General features: G+C 38.6%; 1 protein-coding gene and 1 non-coding gene across 2 annotated transcripts in view; both read right to left on the reverse strand.

The window, feature by feature from the left end:
• ift172 (intraflagellar transport 172) overlaps positions 1-20051 on the reverse strand; it is a 54769-nt gene extending 34718 nt beyond the window's left edge. The window contains exons 1-19 of the mRNA XM_063495169.1: positions 19900-20051; positions 19140-19283; positions 18502-18614; positions 18368-18407; positions 17442-17507; positions 16895-16974; positions 16377-16464; positions 14921-15135; positions 14710-14833; positions 14344-14439; positions 13334-13495; positions 12815-12868; positions 12479-12582; positions 11433-11518; positions 9740-9852; positions 5999-6166; positions 3944-4080; positions 1561-1668; positions 386-470 (exon numbers count right to left, since the gene is read on the reverse strand). Of these exons, the coding sequence (XP_063351239.1) occupies positions 386-470; positions 1561-1668; positions 3944-4080; positions 5999-6166; positions 9740-9852; positions 11433-11518; positions 12479-12582; positions 12815-12868; positions 13334-13495; positions 14344-14439; positions 14710-14833; positions 14921-15135; positions 16377-16464; positions 16895-16974; positions 17442-17507; positions 18368-18407; positions 18502-18614; positions 19140-19283; positions 19900-19938 (2022 nt within the window). The 5' untranslated portion in view covers positions 19939-20051. The remainder of the gene's footprint in view (positions 1-385; positions 471-1560; positions 1669-3943; positions 4081-5998; positions 6167-9739; positions 9853-11432; positions 11519-12478; positions 12583-12814; positions 12869-13333; positions 13496-14343; positions 14440-14709; positions 14834-14920; positions 15136-16376; positions 16465-16894; positions 16975-17441; positions 17508-18367; positions 18408-18501; positions 18615-19139; positions 19284-19899) is intronic.
• Positions 20052-20468: 417 nt separating this feature from the next.
• On the reverse strand, positions 20469-20540 carry trnaa-ugc (transfer RNA alanine (anticodon UGC)). Its single transcript has one exon. It is a non-coding gene; the product is annotated as a tRNA-Ala (tRNA).
• Between the last annotated feature and the right edge of the window lie 371 nt (positions 20541-20911).

Below are 20911 nucleotides of genomic sequence, written 5' to 3' on the forward strand. Positions count from 1 at the left end.
GACAAAGCCAGGGAGCACTTTTGAGCTTTGCCGAGAGAAAAAGGAAGCTACAGCAAAACTTTTCAAGAATTGCAAAGCTGCATTTTTTTATAAGAACCAATCACAGAGATTCAGCTAAAAGGAATTTCATTAATATCAACTCCAGCAGAGACTTGCTGTACAATGAATGCTGGATTTCCAGTTCCATCATAAGACACATACATTTTTAAGAGAAGCGTTGAATTATTCAGGTTTCGTTGCATAAAAATGTCAAATACTGTATTGCATTTCATTGGAGAATACTAATAATTAGCCAATTAGCCAGAAATATTATTGCCACCCTTAAAGCTCTTTATCTGCTATATTTGTGATCAGTGCGTTGGGCCTTTGCTGAGATAAAACACACCGTTTCCTGTGAAACTTTGTCTACGATCTCGTTTGTTTGGCGCAGGAAGTGGAGGGTTGAGACATCACCCAGCGCAGCAAAACACCTACAAAATAAAAGGGAGAGAAAACCATAGAGGAACTAAGCAATTAAGCAGCAGATGGTGACAGAGAAAGTCAAACAGAAACAGAAATAAAGAGAAATATATTCAGTTTAGTGGAGAAAGAATGCATTTCTGGTCAGTGAAAACTTGTTCACTTAATGAACTGAGATAAATTAAAGCTCTTTGTCTAATTAGCCTTTAGATTCAGTGTGAGAAACTGAGAAATGCACAGGCACATCTTAGCATTTGGCCACTTTATTACCAACTCTCTGTGAACAGTTGCATCAGATTAATGAACAAGTCATGAAAGAAAAAAAAGTTTAAAAACTCCTACTGTCTGACTCTTTTTTTTCTGCTTCCCTCTCTCATTAACATCACTTCCCTCCCTCATTAACATTATCCACTCCAGACAAAACTGTTTCTTTCCCCGATTTCATGATTTATGCAATTCAAGACGATGCCTAACGAACAGCATATGCATTATTAATGACAGGGAATTCAAATTTGAAAGGTTTCTCAAAACAGAGAGAACTAAAGATGGAGAGAGAGGAATAAAATGATAGAAAATTAAAAACTGCCTTTGATGATAAATGAAGTTGGTGGTGGTGGTGGGGGGGCTCTGGCAGAGACACAGCCATCGGCCGTGTGTGTGCAGAGGGTATACTTCTATTATGTTGTGGGGACATTTATCTGTTTATAAAATAATATTTCAAGGAACTATCTGATTATCTTTAAGGTACAAAAATCAAGCTGTATAAGCTGAATCTGTATATGTTAGATAAAAGACTTGGTCAGAGGAGTAAAGGTTATAGTAAATGTCCAGGAAATGAATGTAAGTCAATGTAATGTCCTCTGAAGTGATGAAAAACAACTGCCCGGGTGTGCGCAAGTGTGTCCAAGAGTGTATTTCTTCATTCCAGGTGATGAAGGTGCCCTTGTTGCCTCTTTCCTCTTTCTTTCTCTCCAGCCCCAGAGATAAGTCTCACTTGCAATGACGACTGATACTGAATGTAATTATTCTGGAGACAAGAACATTACTTCGAAAGGGCTTTGTGTGTGGCAGTGTGTGCGTGCGCGTTTGTGTCGTGCTGACCTTTCTGCGATGTGCAGCTGGCAAGCCTCTAGAGCCAGCTTGCTGAGTGTCTTCCACATGGCTTCAGTCTCTGGTGACATCTCCAGAGTCTCGAGGAAGGCTGTGGCTCTGGAAAATACACGCACATGCACAAGTAGAGCTGAGCCAGGTGGCAAGACAGAACATAAAGCAAGTATTCTGTGCTGCAGATACCGACCACGAATGGTGTGTAAAGATAAGGAGCGGCAGAAGAGCTGCAAATATCGAGGAAACTGTGTTACAGCAGCCACTCCCAAATTTAAGTCTGAATTGGAAAATCTTCTACGGCCTTTTCATCACTTTTAAATGTGCTTTAATTTGGTTTAGTCTAAGTTTTTATTTTGTTTTTCAGTCAGACTTGTTGGATGCTTGACCGTAAGACAGACAAAGTAAAAAAAAAAAAATTAGCCTAATTTAGCTGATGCAAATGTCCGAATGGAAAAAACAAGGAACTCCAAAGTAAGGATGAAGAGAAGGTAAGTGAACATGATACCAAAAACATTAAACTGATACAGGAAGATGGCATTATAGATACACACGAGGGGGACTGGTGATTAGACACAGCTGACCCCAAAAAAAACGTCTTTTCATAAATCTGGATCAAGTTGGTTCCTGAATGTCCCAAATTCATTCTTCAGCAAGACAATCACGATAATAGCCCCACGTATAGAGCCATAAAGAAGATGTTTTGTATTACTGTGTGAAGTAAATCAATGAATAAAACCTATGCATGGCCCAGTGTTTCACTATAGCATGCTCTACAAAAACATAAAGCAACTCATAATGGACCGTGAGATGTTCTGATCTAATAAAGTCTGCTGAGGAGATCAGTGGACATGTTAGAAAGATTATTACTGGTATGACCTGAAAAGATGCTGAACTTCTTCAATGTGACAGCTGCTAAAGAGGGACCAGGGCTATCTTCTTAATCTAATTCAATCACATTCACCAACATTAGTAAAATAGAATTTAGAAGACTTATTTGACAGATTAGCGGATTAGAAAGATCATGATTTATAAGAATAATGAGAGGAATAACAAATTGCTCCCCAGAAAGCACAAAGCTGTAAAATTACTTTACAAAATAATTGCAATAACACAGTGATCTTTTAACTCAGATCATGAGTGGATGAAATAAAATGCCTGGTTTCCATATTCAGTGGTACTTGTCCCATTGTAAAGTATAATTTTTGCTTTACCTGATTCATAGCTTAAAAAAAAAATCTGTACTTATCATATCTATTAGCTCACCCTATGTTCATCTAATGTCTGAAAAACAGAGGTTTAAGCTCCGCCCCCTTTAAGACAACCTTCTACTTATTGGCTACCCTGCACAAACAGAAAGCTATCTTCTCTCACTGATTTAATACAGAGACAAGTGTATATAAAATGTCAGAAAGAAAGGAATTAAAACAGTATGAAACCTAAACTTATTGGCTAATGGCGATTACTGGTACATTATGGCCCTGTTAATATGGACATTCACCACTATAACTGAAGATAACAGAGTATTTGAAAGAACAGAGAAGATTCCCATAAGACCACAGAGAGTGCAATTAAAATTTTCTGTCTCTTATTACCCAAAATTATGCCAACCTAAACTTCACAGCATTGTGCTGAAAAAACTGATAATGTAACCTTGACTGGAATTATCAAAATAAAACAATTGATTCCCTAAATTTATTTACATTATGCCTCTTCCAGAAACAAAGCTTTTCTACTGTAGGTGACTTTAGTGACATTGTCAGCAAAGGCCTGACGGTGCTCAGTGGAGGACCAAATGACCTCCTCCACACACAGTTCCATGTCAAAACAATACTATATTCAGTTAATAGTTGTAAACTGTTTCTCAAAATATGTGAGTTTCAAAAATATAGTCATGATTTTTCAATTCCTTATTGGGTAGTTTGAGCTTAAAAAATTTAATTCCAGACTTTGTATGACAATTTCTTCCTATGAAAGAGGAGCATTAAACATATAAGCAACCACATTCCTCCTAAAGACTCCCGAAGTGCTAGAGGAAGGAGCTGAGTTGATGCTCCTCCTGAATAAGAGAGGTCAGTTATAATTATTTACTCCATCTGATGAGGTGGCTTCACACGAGCATCCTTTCGGAGGTGATCAAATCACAACACACTGAAGGGAAGGATTATATCTCCCAGCTGGCCTGGGAGTGCTGAGGAAATACTCGAGAAGAGCTGGAGGAAGCTGCTGGATAAAAGGACATCTGGCCTGTTCTGCTCACCCTGCTGTCACTGCGCCTCTGACCCAGAAAAGTGACGGGTGCAAGGAAGGACGGACGGATGTTCACGCTGCATCGTCATTTTGATAGGCTGTATGGTTTTATTTAGTGGGCTGTACTCACCTGTTATAATCTCCATCATCAACAGCCGTACCAAACTCAATGAGGCCTTCGTCGAGTGTGTATGTCACCATGTTGACGCCCTCTGTCACAATCACATCCGTCTTGCCATCGGCTCTTTTGAGATCCACAATGTCTCCCTGACAAAGAAAGGAGATACATACTATGCATAGGTATGAAACGTCCGCGCTGTGTTAATAAAGTGGAAAACGTGTTTTTCGTGCTACTGCATTTATTAGACAGTTTAAGCCACAAAATGCTTAATAGATGAAGCTTTTACTTACAAAAATACATTTTGTCAGGTTTTTATATTCTGCAATCATCCTCTACGTCTGCACTTTGTCTCATTCCTGTTCATTTTGCCTTCTTTTGTGATTGCGTTTAACAATTTTAGTAATTTCCTGTTAGATAAAGTGTTTCAATTCCTTTTTTTTGTTCCAATTATTGTTCACCCTATGTGGACAGTGATTTTGCTACAGTTTAACTTCACAGGTACATTTAAGACTTATTTTCTTTTTCTTCGTGAAGCATCCCAACCAAAGTCTCTCTAGAAGTGAGCACAGCAACTCTGCAGCCATCTTGGGAAAACCTCAAGCTGTTCTCTTGAAGCCTTTGGACCCCAGTCAGAAAGACCTAGAGAGTGGTCAGTGACCCCCAGTCGCGAGGGGAAAACATGTATTCCTGAACCGGGTACAGAGTGTTCTGGCAGCTGCTGTGAAATCAACTGCCAAATTGAGACGCTGTACATTCAAAGCAGAAGATGTGCCTTTTACAGTGTTTTGACTTTAGCAGTAAAGCACAACTTTTACTTTGATCTCTTACTCAAAATCTCAGTTTCGATTTTGTATTGCTCCTTTTCAAGTTTCACTTTAAATTAGTAGTTAGTTGGTAAGTGTCTGCAGAGAAATACGACGTCTTCATGCAGACTATGGGGGAACGTGGCAATTTACTAATGACCAAAACAATCAGAAGGAGGTTTTTGGTAAGTATTTCTTTTTGGCAGCTGTTTTGCAACATCCAGCAATCACATGGTTACCAGGCCACAGAAGCTACATGTCAAGAATCACCAGTTTTAAAAACACACACACAAAAAAAATGTTGGTAAATTTGCCCATAAAGCAATATTTAAAAAGCTTGTTTTTTGGGGGGGAGAGTGTTCTCAGCCAAGATATGCAGCATTAGCCAAGCAGGGTTTTTTTCTAGAAACCAGAGTGCGTAAAGAAAGCTTTCACAAGCACGTGGAGAACAGAAGTGCACACAGATTGGCCTTGGAACAAACATGATGGGCGTATGTTTCCCAGTTTGGCTCTTCAGAAGTTTTCAAACCTAATTTTGAGCATTTACGCTTTTGTTTTTCACATATTATTAGATAAAGGCATCAAAATAACTTTCCACATATATGGCTGGATGTTTCACCAAGATAGCTGCTGAGTAGCAAAGTATATCGGAAATATTCAATTTCAAAATTCAATTTATTTTAAGTCAGTTTTAGTTATATTGCACCCTTTCACAACTACAGTCATCTCAAGGCACTTTGGTGCCCAATAATATGGTGATTATTAATGAGGATTTCCACTAAACACTATGAAATCAAATACTTTTAAAGGAATTATGACCAGCACATAACAGCAGCAATTCTTTGTCCATTACTACCTTCTGCTATTTTCTACAAAATAAAAATGTCTTGCACAAAGCTCAGTGCACTTTGCAAAAACACAAATCAGCCACACAAGAGGCTGCTGCGATGGTTTTTATTATTAATGAGAACAGCAGCAAGTGTTAACGCAAGCAACTTTCAAAACCCTGCGCACGCCAGGGGCGACTAACTGCCTCAGGACAGCGGCACAAAAAGCTGGTTCTCTGTTAAGGCTTTGCCAGCAACACAAAAAGGCTTGAGAACAGTAAAAATAAAAAAACATGTGGCTTCAGCATAAACACTGTGGAGATATTAAAAATAAAAAGGTTTATCAAAACAAGCCAACCAGGGCAGATGCAGAGCCTCCAGTTAACGATGCCGACCATACTTAAATCACACTTACAAAGAAAACAAAAGCTCACCTTGACAGGGAACATGGTGACGGTCTCTGGGCTGTCGATGCTGTACCAGATGCAGAGGTTTCCCCGGTTTTGGGCGACCACCACATCGCTGCCAGGCACCCACTGGACGTAAGAGCAGAAACTCAGCAATGTGGTCTTCACGCCAGACTGTATGTCGTACAGATGGAGCTGCAGAGGACAGAGAAAGATAGAAAGACATAGAAATTATATTTCATCATCAGGAAATGGTTTCAAGTCCAGCAGTAAAGGCAAAGTCCAGCAAGTGTCACTGTAACATAAGAATGGATTTCAACAATTTCAGCTGTGACCGTTAAATTTAAAGTTTGTAAATATAGAGTCCAGAGAGTTAATCTGGTTTATTTTAGCATAAAATTAAATTTTAAAAAAAGGTTCTATACAAAGGTAACAAAACCACTTTACAGTCCATCAAAGCTCATTTGTATCCACAATAATATTATATTTTATTATATACTGTATAATTTAAATGTTTCATAGGAAGTTTATGCCGACAGTACTTTGCAGCAGATTATCTTTTGCTATCTTTAAAAGAGTCATTTCAAGAGTATTCAGAGCATCATGGATCACCACTTAAAGTCAGGCTAAGTTGAATTTAATTTGATTTATTTTAATCATTGATTTATTTTTTGCACCTGCATTAGTTGGTTTAGTTTAACCTCATTAGCTTAGGAATGTAAGTTGCAGGCCCATTGCACAGCAGACCCACACTCCTTCCACCTGTTTGTTTCCTTTGGCCATGTCTCCATACCTTATTTTATTTTATTTCTTGAACTTCTGTAGGTAAACTGACTCTTGGTTGTGGCATCCTCTTTATATCCAGTCTTTGTTGTGGCAAAAATATGTAACTAGTACTTGGATTTTGGGGTGCATTTGAAGATATAATGTGGTTATTCTTTGATCTATAGAAAACCTGGTTGGTGAATTTTGTTACCTTTAGGTAGGAGACCTTAAAAGTGAGAGAGTTGTTTCTCCTTGTCCACAGTACAAAAATAGGCCTTATGCATCTTCTACTGTTAGGTCCATAATTTGTTGGACCTTTTGGCACATTAGGTTATTGTCAAGCGTCCTCAAAATGTTTGAATTAAAGCTGAAAGTATGCACTTCGAACACATCTTAACAATCTTGTTTAAAACCCACTTTTTTACACAACAGTTTTTACTTCTTTTTATTCCATCCATCCGTTCTCTTCCACTTATTCTTATCTAGAGCGAGAGGCAGGGTACACCCTGGACAGGTCGCCAATGTGCCACAGGGCTAACACATAGAGACAAACAACCATTTACACCTATGGGCAAATTAGAGTTACCAATTAATGCAACCCCACTAACTGCATGTCTTTGGACTGTGGGAGGAAGCCAGAGTACCCAGAAAGAACCCAAGCAAACATGGGGGGAAACATACCAACTACTGACAGCAAGACCCCAGCCTGATGGTGGAACTGAACACAGGACCTTCTTGCTGTGAGGCAACAGCACTATCTACTGTGCCACCATGCTTTTTAATCCTTTCTTTTTAAATATACTACCTAAAATGTCATGCTGACCATCATGAGAAAATGTGATAGATTAGATTGCATTTTCCTTTTCATCTTGCTTTTAGACCACCTTTCTTCTAATTGGCTGCCACTGGAAACCAAAATGTTTGGAAAGCAGGTAGAAGGGACCCCAGCTCTGTGTGCCTGCATTTAGAGCAGTCTAGCCTAAAGCCTAATCACTTGGCCCACTCCCTTCTTTCTTTGAAACTGTAACCATGTTTGACATTCCACATACACTTTATGGCTTTATTATTGCTTACATCCTTTATAGTATAATTTGTTGCCACTATAGCATCTCTGGATTAACATTATAGGTTATTTGATATATGATAGCAGTAAAAATTCTATAGGAAGCTAGCAACCTGTTCTTGTAGGTTGAGGTTTACATTAGCATAGTTAAACTCATTTGGCTTGAACAAAGTTGATTAACATCCAGCAGCTCCATGTGAAAACTCCCACTGCAATAATCTGTTCCACTGTACACTTGATGAGAATGTAGATTCTATAAGCTACAGAGACTCCCGCAGCACTTAATGTGCATGTGTGAGTATGTCAGACCGCCCGCTGATGTAATCAGCTTCCTTAATGCCCTCCCCACACCCACCACCAATTTTAATAATGCTTTGTCTATAGTCTCACCCAGGTGCTCAGCTTGCCAACTTTAAAATGCAATGAGGACAAGCAGCCTGTTGATAAGGTCATCTGAAAGCAAGGAGCAATTAAAGAAACATTTTATGACTCTTTACTGTTGAAAAAAAAATATGGGAAAATGAAATTTCTCCCAGATTGTGGAGTATACTGAATTGCAGTTGGGAAACCACCAATAGTGCTGTAATAAAGGTAAAAGTTAATAACCACTGCAGATCAGATGAATTAACATTTACAGTAAACCTGGGCATAAAAAATGTTTCACTGAAAAAAAAATCTGCACACGAGCCACAAAGCTTTTCAGTGATTACAGAGATTTTTTTCCTAGCATTAATTACCGTCAAACTTTTCTATTCTTCTACTTCTTCCTCAAGTCATTGATGGTCATAAATATTTTACAATCTCTTTCGCTAAAGTTCATTTTGCATATACTAAAAGGAAACTTGTACACTAGATTTGTAAAACTGAATTATGTGTCACAGCAAGTCGCACTGGAGGAAAAAGTTAGACTCCATAGAGGGATTCTCAATTACCTGAGTTCTCCTTGTCTTTGCCCCAAGGCTTAAACATCAAACTTTTTTTTTACCCTGAGGCAACAACTGACAACAACTCGCTGCTGCTCTCATCCTCCACACAAGGCCTCTGTGAATCTCAGCAACCTCTTACATATAACCAGAAGAAAATGAATACTGTTTCTAAATGGGGTCTATGACAGCAAAATTAATGTATTCCCACTTATATGACATAAGACGTAACTAAAAGAAAAAAATGAGTTTTGTGCAAAAAAAAAAAAAGAAAAAAAGAAAAAAAAAAAGGCTTTTAAATAGGGACAGTTCATCGTCATGAAGAATTAACATTTAAAGGCCTAGTTTGATTTTACTCCATCCAGATTATTATATACAGTACGATCTATATAGAGATGTCTGCCTTCTCTGGAACATATCTGTACCAGTTAGAGCTCAACTTGTGAATTTCTTAATACAATATAATGCCGTGCTTACAACAACACATGAATGAGGACCTCCTTTGAGAGGAAAATCTTTCCCAGACATTAAACATCATTATAAAAGCAGATTAAATGTTCACGCTACACCAGAAAGCACTTTCCAATTTTCCTCTAGTCTTATTGTTTTATTCTTTTGTTGATTAATCTTACTTCTTCGGGACTCAAAAAACAGCGGGACAAGTGGGCACCGTGTCATTTAAAGGGATCAAAAGCCAAAAAAAGAAAAGTTGGTAACCTGTGATTTAAACCCTATAGCTAAAATTTCATGCCTTTCATGGTTAATTTATGGCACCCCCTGGTGGCAAAGACGGTTTCACATTTATCTTGACTGTCAGTCAGAAAGGCTGGATGACCAAAATGGTTCAAAACAGAGCCACAGCGCCTGTTTTGGATGATGGACATGGCCATAACTAAAGAAATGCCCCTAGCATTGACAGCCTTTTCTACTTTCCTCATCACACTGTCTATCATTTGCCCCCTCGCTCTCTTTTTGCCTCTGGGTCTCTATCTCATTGTGCCGAGGTTTTATTCTTACCCGCAGCTTCTTGTCCCTGAACAGCAGTTTGCACCCGGTTTCATTGAGCTCCAGCCAGTCAATCTTGGAGTCGTGGCTGATGGTTCCCAGATTGTAGCCTCCGGCCAAGTCCACTGAGGGGAGAAATAAACCGACAGATTAACTGAGTCAGACTGCCAGTGTCTAGCTAACACTGGCCTTTTATTCAAGATCACAAATCAGCTAGTTCTTTTATAACTTTCCATAATTCTATCAGGCAGAGCCTGAGCTGTTTCTCTGCTCTCAAAATGTACCTGCTTTGGGATCCAGCTGATATTAGTGTGCTGATGTGAGGCCTATACAGTCTTTTTAATTAAAATGGGGGTTATTGTCCACACTGAGCTAACTGACTTTATACTGCAGTTATTGTAGGTATATTACTTTAAGAGTTTAATATTATGGTAAGTAATCATATGGGCTGGCTGAGTTCCTATATGCTGTGACTTGGTCAAGTACAACCAGTTTTCACTGAGTTGTATTTGGAACAAAAAGGTGGAATTATCCTCTTTGAGGCACATGTAGATGGATGTGTATGGGCCTCATACCTGTGTATGGGCCTCAGTAAAGTGAAGTTCAGTTACATAATGATTTCATTTATGTTTGTTTGCTTTCCTCTTGTGAAGAGTCTCTGCAACCTGCTGTTACCCGTAACACCCTCCTCTGCGTAGCTCTGGGGAGACATTTACTTTTGTGCATAATATATGTACAATATGACTGAAAATGTCAAAAGTAACAATCTAGATCCAATTAACAAGTATGACTTTAATGTCTTATTTATAAATGCTATTAATATATGTTATATGTTCCCCTCAATGACCAGTGGTAGACTTTCATTATGAAGAACATGGCCTTATAACTTCATTTTTAGTCAGCCCATCATACACCATGCTATCTAGTAGGCCTCCATAATATATTCACCCGCTGCTTAGAATAGTCCCCGAAAAATCTACTGTTTAGTCCTGTTTAAATAATATTAGCCTAAAACACTTTTATAAGCACATTTATAAGATAAAACTTTATTGAGGATGTTTTATGTTGTCAGTACAAACCAAAAGCCTTCAAGGTGTGGGCCAAAGACAAATATTGATTATTTCATGTGAAAATGTAAATAATTTATGAGAACATGAATTACCTTTATGTTTAACTATTACAACTAAGGGTATACTCACAATATGCAATCTGTACCATGCTGAGCACATCTGACACCCAAAGTTTCTTTAACTAGTATGAGCCCACTGCGACCTGGCCATTGAAAGACTCAAGCACAGTATTCCAATACTTCCTCAACGACAGCCTCCATTAAAATCTCTGTGGTAAATAATTAATAAATATAAAGGGTATGTGAGAGAACAGCCTGCCATAGCTCACAAAAATGGTCCAATTAAGCCACAAACGCATGAAGCCGTGTGTGCTTTTGAAAGAGACAGACAGCGAGCACAAGAGGGAGGAGCTAACATGCTGAGACTAACTGGGCTGTGTTCAGTCACTGAGCGCAGTGTGAGCTCAGGTCATCGGGGGAGTGGGGAGGGACTATGCCTACTGCGAAAGCACCCTGAGTGTTAAATCCTTTTCTGAACCTGGACAGTCACATTTTGAATAGACACAATTACAGTCTCACTTTCTCACACACACACACACACACACACACACACACACACACAGTTTTTTTTCTTACCAATAGCAATAGTCTTTATGTCAATCAGATAAGCGAGCTTCTTGTTGTCTTCAACTCCTTTCTGCTTCCTCTCATTTAGTCGGACACTAGACACACACACACACACACACACACACACACACACACACACACACTTGGTTTAAATGACATGACTGCATTCAGCAAGATATGGTTTTAACAAGTAATAACCCCAGCATTAGTGCAGCGTAACTGGCTTCAGCTGCTCTTCATTATGTTAAATCCCAGGATGAACCTGGTCATGAATTTGTCATGCTGCAGTGTCCAGCCGGAGGCGAGCAGCAGCCAGAGTATCCGACAGCCATCATTCAGTCACAGAAAGGCTGACAGCGCTGACACTTCTGACAGCTCTGAATACATTAACATAGATGTGTGCTGACTAGTTGGTTTAGCCTCACTGACTCCTGTGGACTCCTTACTGTAATGATGCAGAGGATTTCTCCAAAACTCAATACCGCCATCTAATGGTCATGACTGAAAGCACTTATGAGGAAACATCAGGGTTACTGTTTTTGTCTCTATTTCTACTCTTGGTATATAAATTTGTAATTTTTATATTTGTTCAAGACAGGAAACAAAATGGGATTTCTCTTTAGTTTTTCAGTATATTACAAATGCTGTCTTCAAAAAGATAATGCATGTTTGAATAACCCAAAATATTCCTGTTTGGAAGTGAGATATTGATTTCATTGCCAATATCCAAAATCATTCATTGTAGGTTCAGGCTATTACTAAAATGCTATTTTTGGACAATTTTGTAAGTGAATGATGAAAGATGTACTCATGACACTGCTGTTGAATCGTTTTTGTTTCAGGGCATGGTGACATAAATGTATGCAATCGCCTGAAATCTCTCCTAGTGTGACTTTTAATCAGAATTATACCGTTTCAATCCCCATCAGCAGATCACTAATATTGCATGCGTGGGACTGTTTCACATCTGTTCCTTAGAACCAAACAAACCGGTTGAGGTGCTCGAGTGTTACTGAACACACTGCTTCTGCATAATTATGAGGAACGGAGCCAACCTGATGAGGTGGGGGTTCATAAATTCTGTGCGGACTGATCCCAGAATCTCGTTGCTGCTGTACTCCACCAAGCTCAACTCCCCGGCATTAAATATCATGCACACCTGAAAACAGAAACAAGAACAGGGCTGTGAATACAGCACAGTGAAGAATGTAGTTTTATGGACAACATGACAGGACCTGATATATAACCTCCTTCGCAGAGGTAATTATATTTACTAAACACTAGGCCTTTGTGCTCCTTGGCAATCCTATAAATACGGGAGCGGTTTGGGTTTTTTTAATAAGAAAACAAAAATAATCTGCGCACTGTCTAAATGGTTAGTGTGTACTCACTGTTTCATTTTCAAAGAAGAACTTTTCATTTCCCCCAGAGCCAGTCCAAGGGACCTGAGAGAGGACAGAGAAAGCAGAATTAACTTCAATACAAATATTACAACAATACTGCGAATATAACACAATTACAGTGTGAAGAGCGCATTTACTGTGAGAATCTGACATTAATGTTTGTGAACCACACACGACACACTCTTATTGCACCATGTACTCATGTTTAGTTGTTAAGTATATGTGATAGAGAACAAAAATTGACAGTTTATGACCAAAAAAATGTAACAGCATGTCAGCTTGCATATTCTCTAGGATGGGGTTGCACGCCTATAAATGTTGGGTTTCTCTAGCCCATTGAACTAAAAGACCTTTTATTAAATGCAGAGACCTAACTTCAAAGCCTTGACCTGAATTTTTGGTCACAATGTTTCCCTTTTCCTATATTATTCCCTTCCAAGAGTACCACTCCTGTTACTTCTTTGTTTTATGGTATATTCTTTTATGGTATAATACTTGAGGTCCAACCTCGCTTAATTTATTTGTCAGGAGATCTCCCAGCAGGAGAGTATCTGATGTGTGAGCCATCAGGTAGCGATCTTTCCCCATGATCTTCACTTCTTCTATCTCATAACCGTAATAGGACTTCAGGACCACCCGAGTTCCTGTGGAGAGGTTCTTTACTATCACCTAGAATTAAAAGAAGCAAAACAAAACATAATTCCATCTTTATTTACAGTTTTGAAATCCAGTAACAATCGATTTACACACTGATATTTGATACTTTCAACCTGTTAATCCTGTTAAAACGCCAGTCAGTTCAGTGTGGTGGTCGTTCCAAGCAGCAAAGTTAATCGCAAGAGACTCTTTCTTGTGTGTGTTCATAATGTGTGTATTTATTGTATAGTTTTAATTACTACTTTGCTTCTGCAAATTAGCGTGGCCTACAAGTAATGTGGTATGCGGCACAGACTCATGCTTATTCCTATAAAAATAAAAATATTAAATTAAAAAACATGGCTTTTTTTTAAAGATATTTTCTTAGAATTAGCAATTAGTGTTGTATTTTCCCTATTTTCTAAGGGTAACATTATAAACAACAACAAATTATCTACAGGAAATAATAAAAAAAGGCAGATATATTAATGTTTGATGGCTTAAAAATAATGAAAAACAAAAAAGATGCGTATTTCCAGCATGGCTTTTTTTCCAGACTACTGTAAACATAATTTTCTGCTACATTTAATTTGTCAATTATGAAGAAAATCAGATAAACAAAAAGGCTGGATGATTGTTTTCAGAGCTCATCTCTTTCTTAATCATACAGGGCTGCTTGTTGCACCTGAATTCATTAAGTCTGCATTACTGCTCTCACAAAATCAACGGGGCTGTTTTCACATCGTCTGTTAATTAGCAGAAGAAGGAGAGCAAAGAGACGTCTGAAATTGCCTATTTGGTTGTCTGTTTGCCTAATTTAGTGAAATTACAAACACTGCGGTTCAGCACTGATGATTTTCTTGTTGCCTGGCTGTTCCTACCTGGCTCAGGCCAACGTAGGTCACCTCATACTTGTTCTTGTAGATGGTTCTTCGCAGGCAGCAGTCAAACAGCTCCACTCCCCCGCACAGTGTTCCCTGTTGAGACACAATCAACAATTAAACACCTAAAAAATGCAATTTACATTTTCTAATCTGTTTTTTTGTCATTTTCAGATGGTAGCAGCACAGAAATTAATGCTTTCAGAGTCATAATAAACTGTTGGAGTCAAGAGTTGGTGAAAAAAATGGAGACCAAAAGGCATCTTAACACAATGTTGAACTTAAAGTCACACTGCAGGTTAAAATAACTTTTTTTAACCTTTATTTAAGCAGACAGTCACAGAATGTGTTAGATCAAGTATTTACAGCGCAGAGGCGTGATCCGTCTTTCTTCCAGGCCAAGCTGGTGATTGTGTAGAGGTTGGAAATTTCTTTAGGTTTGGCTTCATCCCACATTCCTCTCCTCGGAGCCCAATTAAACACTCGCAACCTGGACAAACATCAGAAAGGAAAAACAAACTTAGCAGAAACATCATGATGAACTTTCACTTTAACTGTGAAGCTGCCACACACCGACCGGTCAAAGCTGCCAAACACCACAGATTCCCCACTGGGGCTGGCGACAGCCACGGTGAACTCCTTCTCTGTTCGGTCGCGGCTGTAGTCGAAGGTCTGCAGGATGTGTGCCTCTCTGCTGTAGGCCACCACCTTCTTGTCACAGCCCCCCACCATGATGCTGTTTGCACCCCAGGCTAGAGCGTAGGGTGGGCACGAGTGTGTCAGAAGCTTACCCTGTGGCAAGTAAACCAATGTGTGAGAAGATATGTGTTGAATGGTGTAGAACTTTTAAAATAGGGATAAAAAATGCATGAAGGGAAACAATCTGTAGCCGTGTTCACTCATGCACTGAAGACCTGAACTTTTCCAGACATGCTGGAGGTGCAGGCACATTAAAAATTAAATGTTTTCTAACCCCCCAGCTCATTAATACACACTCTGTGTGACGTCTGATTGCATCAATACGAGAACAGTGCGGGTAATAGTCCGGTAAATTTAAAGCATGTAAGTGGTCATCCTGTTTCCTGCCTCCTGTGTGCTGTATGCAGGCAATACTTCATCTAGACTGAACGTGCCATGGTTCTTGTTATATCTGTTCCTGTCAGTAGGTTTATTCTTTTAAGTGTTCCTGGTACTTTCTCTGTTTTGTTTTTTTTAGTTACTTCCTGTTTTACTTAGTTTTATTTTTTTTTTCTTTCTTCTTTTGCTTCTTTCCCTCCTTCATCATCAGGAGTCTCTTATTTGTGCCTCCTCTTCTTCTACTTCCACCAGTCGGTGACCTGAAATTCAGTCTGATGTTTACCATGCTGCAAAATCTCTCAATTCCTAAAATGCATCTAGAGAACAGAGGATAACAGAGGAGGCTTGTTGGAATTGCTGGAGGGTACACAGGTGTATCCTTCAGGGAAGTGTTTTCATCTTAAGTGTATAAAAGAGGTGTGACACACAGCTGAAATATACAGACCAAGATCATTTAAATGCTTGTTGCACGCATCTCTGATGGGACTAAGACGTGAGCAGAGGCGTTGAGGATGTGCAATTTGGGAAATGAGAAAGGGGAATTATTTGCCCCACGCTCATTAGTTCACGTGTTTGACTGTTTCCACTTGTGCCTAGGGTTGACACATCATACATGCGTGTGCATAGATTATCCTGTATTTCTCCTTTTCTTGGGTGTTTCCCAGTTTGCCTCATTATGCTCTGTGTTTTTTCTGTTTCATTCACTTTAAGACTTGATGTTCTTGTTTTTTGTTTTGTTTTCTTTTTTTTTTAATCACTCCTTAAAGGCATGTTTTTTTATTCATTCTGTGTGACTCCTGCTCCTCATGACAAAGCAGAATTTTTCATATAGTGAGAATGCATCTGAAAATGATTATATAAAATGAAAAGAAAAACTTTGTACAATGTCTTAACCTGATTTCCCAACATTTTCTGGATTTCATGTGTGAAAAACAGCTCCTGTAGGTGAATTGTACCTGTGATTCCCCTGAGCCTTCATCATCAAAGAAGTACCGCACAACTGTCCCATCAGCATGGCCCGATATGATCCCTTTACCAGAGACACTGACACAGAGCAGAGATCTTAAAAATGACACGCAGTGCCCGCAGAACAAACGCAGCAAAGCAGACAATTATTTCACAAGCTATACACATGGGAAATAGCTCATAACTTTAATAAGGTCAGCCCACACTTCACGCTGGGACCCTTGCACTTTTTGGAAAAGTTAGGGACAGAAAAAAAAATCTTTTTGGTTTTGATTTTATGGTATTTATACAAAGAAATCCTAATCATAAAAGCAGTTTCTGCACAGTAGTTCCTATTTTCAAATTTATCAGCTCATCTTCAGACTCAATACATATATATATGTATATATGTGTGTGTGTGTGTGTGTGTGTGTGTGTGTGTGTGTGTGTGTGTGTGTGTGTGTGTGTGTGTGTGTGTGTGTGTGTGTGTGTGTGTGTGTGTGTGTGTAAAGCTATTTTAAGCACTCACTTTGATGCCAGTGAGACAACCCAGGATTCTGTGGCGTAGATGGTTGAAGATTTATTTGTCTGAGTGCTGGCAAGCCGAATCTGTAAAAAAACATCAGAGAACTTATTCATTAACATCAATACATTTCCTTAAAATATCCAAGTACACTGCGGTTGGATTTAGAGAGCAATACAAAGACTTAACATCCCAGCTGGAAAAGGCTGTGAAAATATTTCACATTTACTGCATAAAGATAAAGTAATACCAATTTTTTCCCAAGAGGTTTTTATGCATCTAAATTATGTTCTATAAATTCACTGATGCATATATTTCTTTTTACTAACATCTTTGTATTTGTATGTATGGGTACATTTCTAAATCAATTATTTATGATTCTGACAGTTTTTGAACTCTACAGAAAAAAGCTTTGACAAAGAAATCAGACCATGTGGAACTAAAATGTCTACAAAAATCTAAAGGATACAACTGTTATTCTACTACACCCATTTATAATTCCTGATACTTTTACTTAATATTAAAATAAACATATGAAATATCCAAGACATACCTTGCCTTCAACTAATCCGTAGACAATAGCATGCTCTGCAGGCCAAAGAAGGCATGTCACAGCACTCTGCAATAAAGATAAGAAAATAACACAACCATGTTGTTGCAGGTGATGACACAAAGTTGAGAGAAAGCTGAAAAATGTCATGTTTGTAAGGAAAACAAAACTTATCACCCAATTAAAAACTAATACCAGAATAGATTCATCAACAGCTAAGCCCTGCAAAGTGTATTAACTTTGAACTCTACAAAAAAAAGCTTTGACAACCGAATCAGACCACGTGGAACTAAAATGTCACAAAAATTTAAAGAACACAACTATTAGTCTACTACAATTATACACATATGTAGAAAACAGAACATATCTGATCATTTTTTAATTTTATATGTCTAAATGATTTATAATAATATATTTTAATCAGTCCTCGTTTGTTATGCATGTCTTTGTTTTATGTAGCAGTAGATCGTAGTAGGTGCTCATACTAAACATGTTCAAAGTTTGAAAAAAATAAAATGACCACAGTGTGTGTGCAAATAATCCCTGTGAGCCAAAAACCCAGGCTTTAGATTACTATTAACTCTCAGATTCAACAGCACAGACACAACACACACTCCATCGACATGCCCTTCAATCCTTTTGTTTGCATGCAGCAGCCAATCAAACACAGCTGGCATAAAGAGAGGAACTAAACCTACTTGCTTCAGATGTGAGATTATCTGAGACAGGTGGACTAAATGATGATTAGTCTAAACTTTAAACTAAGCAAAGCTACACTGTGCAAAAGTATAAAAACATATGCTGAAAATGAGTTTAATAGATTCCTTTTATGGAAAGAAAAGTTTCAAGTTTTGACAAAAAGCATAGTCACTGCCACTTTTAGCGTGCTCCTCAAGGCAATAACAATGCATTAAATCATGTTTTCTTACCGTCTGAACAAATTTATTGCAGATGACTTTCTTGTCCCCCCTAGGAGAGACGAGAAAACTGATTAAAACTTCTGCTTCGAATTGTAGCAAAATATAAACTAATGAGAAAAATGGAACTAAGCAGAGCTAATTACCAGTCCTCTCCAATTCTGTAGACAAAGATGATATTGTCGGATTGGCCGATGGCAATTTTCGTGGAATCTGGTGAGAAGGCCATGTCATTTACAACATAGCTCTGCTTTCCATACTGAGAAAATAATACATATGAGTAATTATTATTATAGAAAAGCACTCTAACATAATAACACACCACACCACACAACAACAAACCCACAGTGCTCCTGGCCTATAGAAATCCGTCATGGGGGCCCCGTGTGGTAAAACTGTAGGACCTGCACGGGCAAACACACAGGGAGGCCTCACAGTGCAGGGTGCAGATGTGCCCTACATTTCAGCCCACAGTGAGCTGCCAACAGTGTGGGTTTGCCCACAGTGGCCTCACATGGGCCCCAAGAGGATATGTTTGCTGGATAGATACCCAGTTGCATTTAATATAGATTTTACAAAGCAACTTGGTGTAGGCTACAAATACAAGCACAAGGTTCAAAATAAATGGGTGTTGTCACAATGGCTACACCCATCTTTCATATACAGTCTATGATTCCAGCTACATATTTGGTTAATGGCAAGTAATCCATCATAATTTCTTTACATTATATACAGCACCTCCTTTCATACACACATGCAGCTCAACGGACGGGATTTGTCTCACCTTGGCGTCCACAGGTTTTGTGGAGAACTTGTCCCTGCTCTCTCCATGCTCATCATACAGCAGCACCACCCTGTCCACAGTGCAAACAGCGAACTTGATGTTGTTTGGTGCCCATGCCATGCAGGTAACTTTGGCAGCAAACTCCTGTCAAGGCAGGTAAACAAATCAGTCCTAGGGCACTTATTTTATAGACTTTATAGCTCTTATATGATGTCCTCTTTTAAAATCCTTCTAATGATTTTATTATGATTTGTGTATCTGTTACACGTGTCTTTATGCTTCTACTCTAAATGAAAATCAGTGTTTCTCTCTGTTTTATCTTGTTTTTGGCCCTGATTTCTGTTTTTCTATAAAATCATGTTTTAACTCTGTCTAACTGTTGTCTATTTTGGCCAGTAGAGATACTCTTCCTTATTAGCGGCAGTTAGATGTTAAATTTGATCAGACACGATAGATTTAGGTGTTTTAAAATCCAGTTTAGCACGTGCAGACTTTTGGTCATGTATTAATCATAAGGTCGCCGCGTTTATGTGCTAGCAAGCCTGGCTAGTTAAGTGCAAAAATCCGCTTTCAATAACAGTTCAGCGTGGGTCGGTAAAATCAAATTCATGCAATAAATAAATAAATATATCACGAAACTGGTGCGCAGTTACAGCTTTCTAGTATAAACATTATTATCTGGCTTCCAGAACCAGTTATTGTTAGCTAACTCGCGCTGGCTTCCTAGCACCAGTTACCGTTAGCTAACTCGTCAACTTACCCGGGGGGTTAAAAGTGTCTTGAGATACTTCAGTTGCATTCTGAGGGAAGCTCGTACACAGAATGGTATTATTATAGCTGGAACATTCCTCAGATTTTGGTCATTTTGCTAGCGAGCCAGGGCTAGCGCAGAGGAGGTTGGAAGTAAACTAACTGTGATCTCCTTAGTTACCGCTGGGGCGGGACTTGCGGTGCGTTCAAAACAATAGGGAATGTGAATGTTCTCAGACAGTTTGTCAGCTCTCGCGCTTTTGTTTCTGCAAAAGGATGTCATTAAATAATTAAAACAATTTTAACCCGGTAGAATCGTTTCAGGTTACGCCACAGGCCGTGAACAGAACTGCTTCGATTATGTGATTTCTATCCGTTTATTCTGTTTACTCTCTAAAGATGTTACGATTTCCGTCATTATATATCAGCCGTCAAGTGACAGAATTCCCGGAGCTAAAACATGTCCACGTTTAGTAAGAGAACAGTTCACTTTAGTTGTGATATTTAAATAGTCAAATTTTAGGTTAAGATTAAACAGCTTTGAGGAAATTTCCCCCAAAAAAGAAAAGGAAAAAAATGTGGAGATGCCGGGGATTGAACCCGGGGCCTCATACATGCAAAGCATGCGCTCTACCACTGAGCTACATCCCCTTCTGAGCAGAAGTCGCGAATGTGCTATATTTATTGGCATTCACCTGCATTATACCTACACTTGCTAGCTATTTCATTAAAATCATTTCAATTCCTCATATATTATGTAAATTGCTTCCACTTTCTCCAGGTATACCAAAACGTTGAATAAAAATATTAAAGTTAAATAACTGTAAATTTATGAATAAGTCTGGAATGTAGCCCCCACTAGCTCAGCCTGCCAGATTACGCACTTGTGAAATTTGCTGTTAACATCACTTTAGAGTTATCTTTTACTTTTCATAATCTCTATATATTATTAGCCGTTTAAATGGTGAATACACACCACATATTTTACGTCAATATCAAAATTGTAAGAGTTGTAAGAACGT

Source organism: Pelmatolapia mariae, linkage group LG15 (genome assembly GCF_036321145.2).
Source record: "Pelmatolapia mariae isolate MD_Pm_ZW linkage group LG15, Pm_UMD_F_2, whole genome shotgun sequence".
NCBI lineage: Eukaryota > Metazoa > Chordata > Actinopteri > Cichliformes > Cichlidae > Pelmatolapia > Pelmatolapia mariae.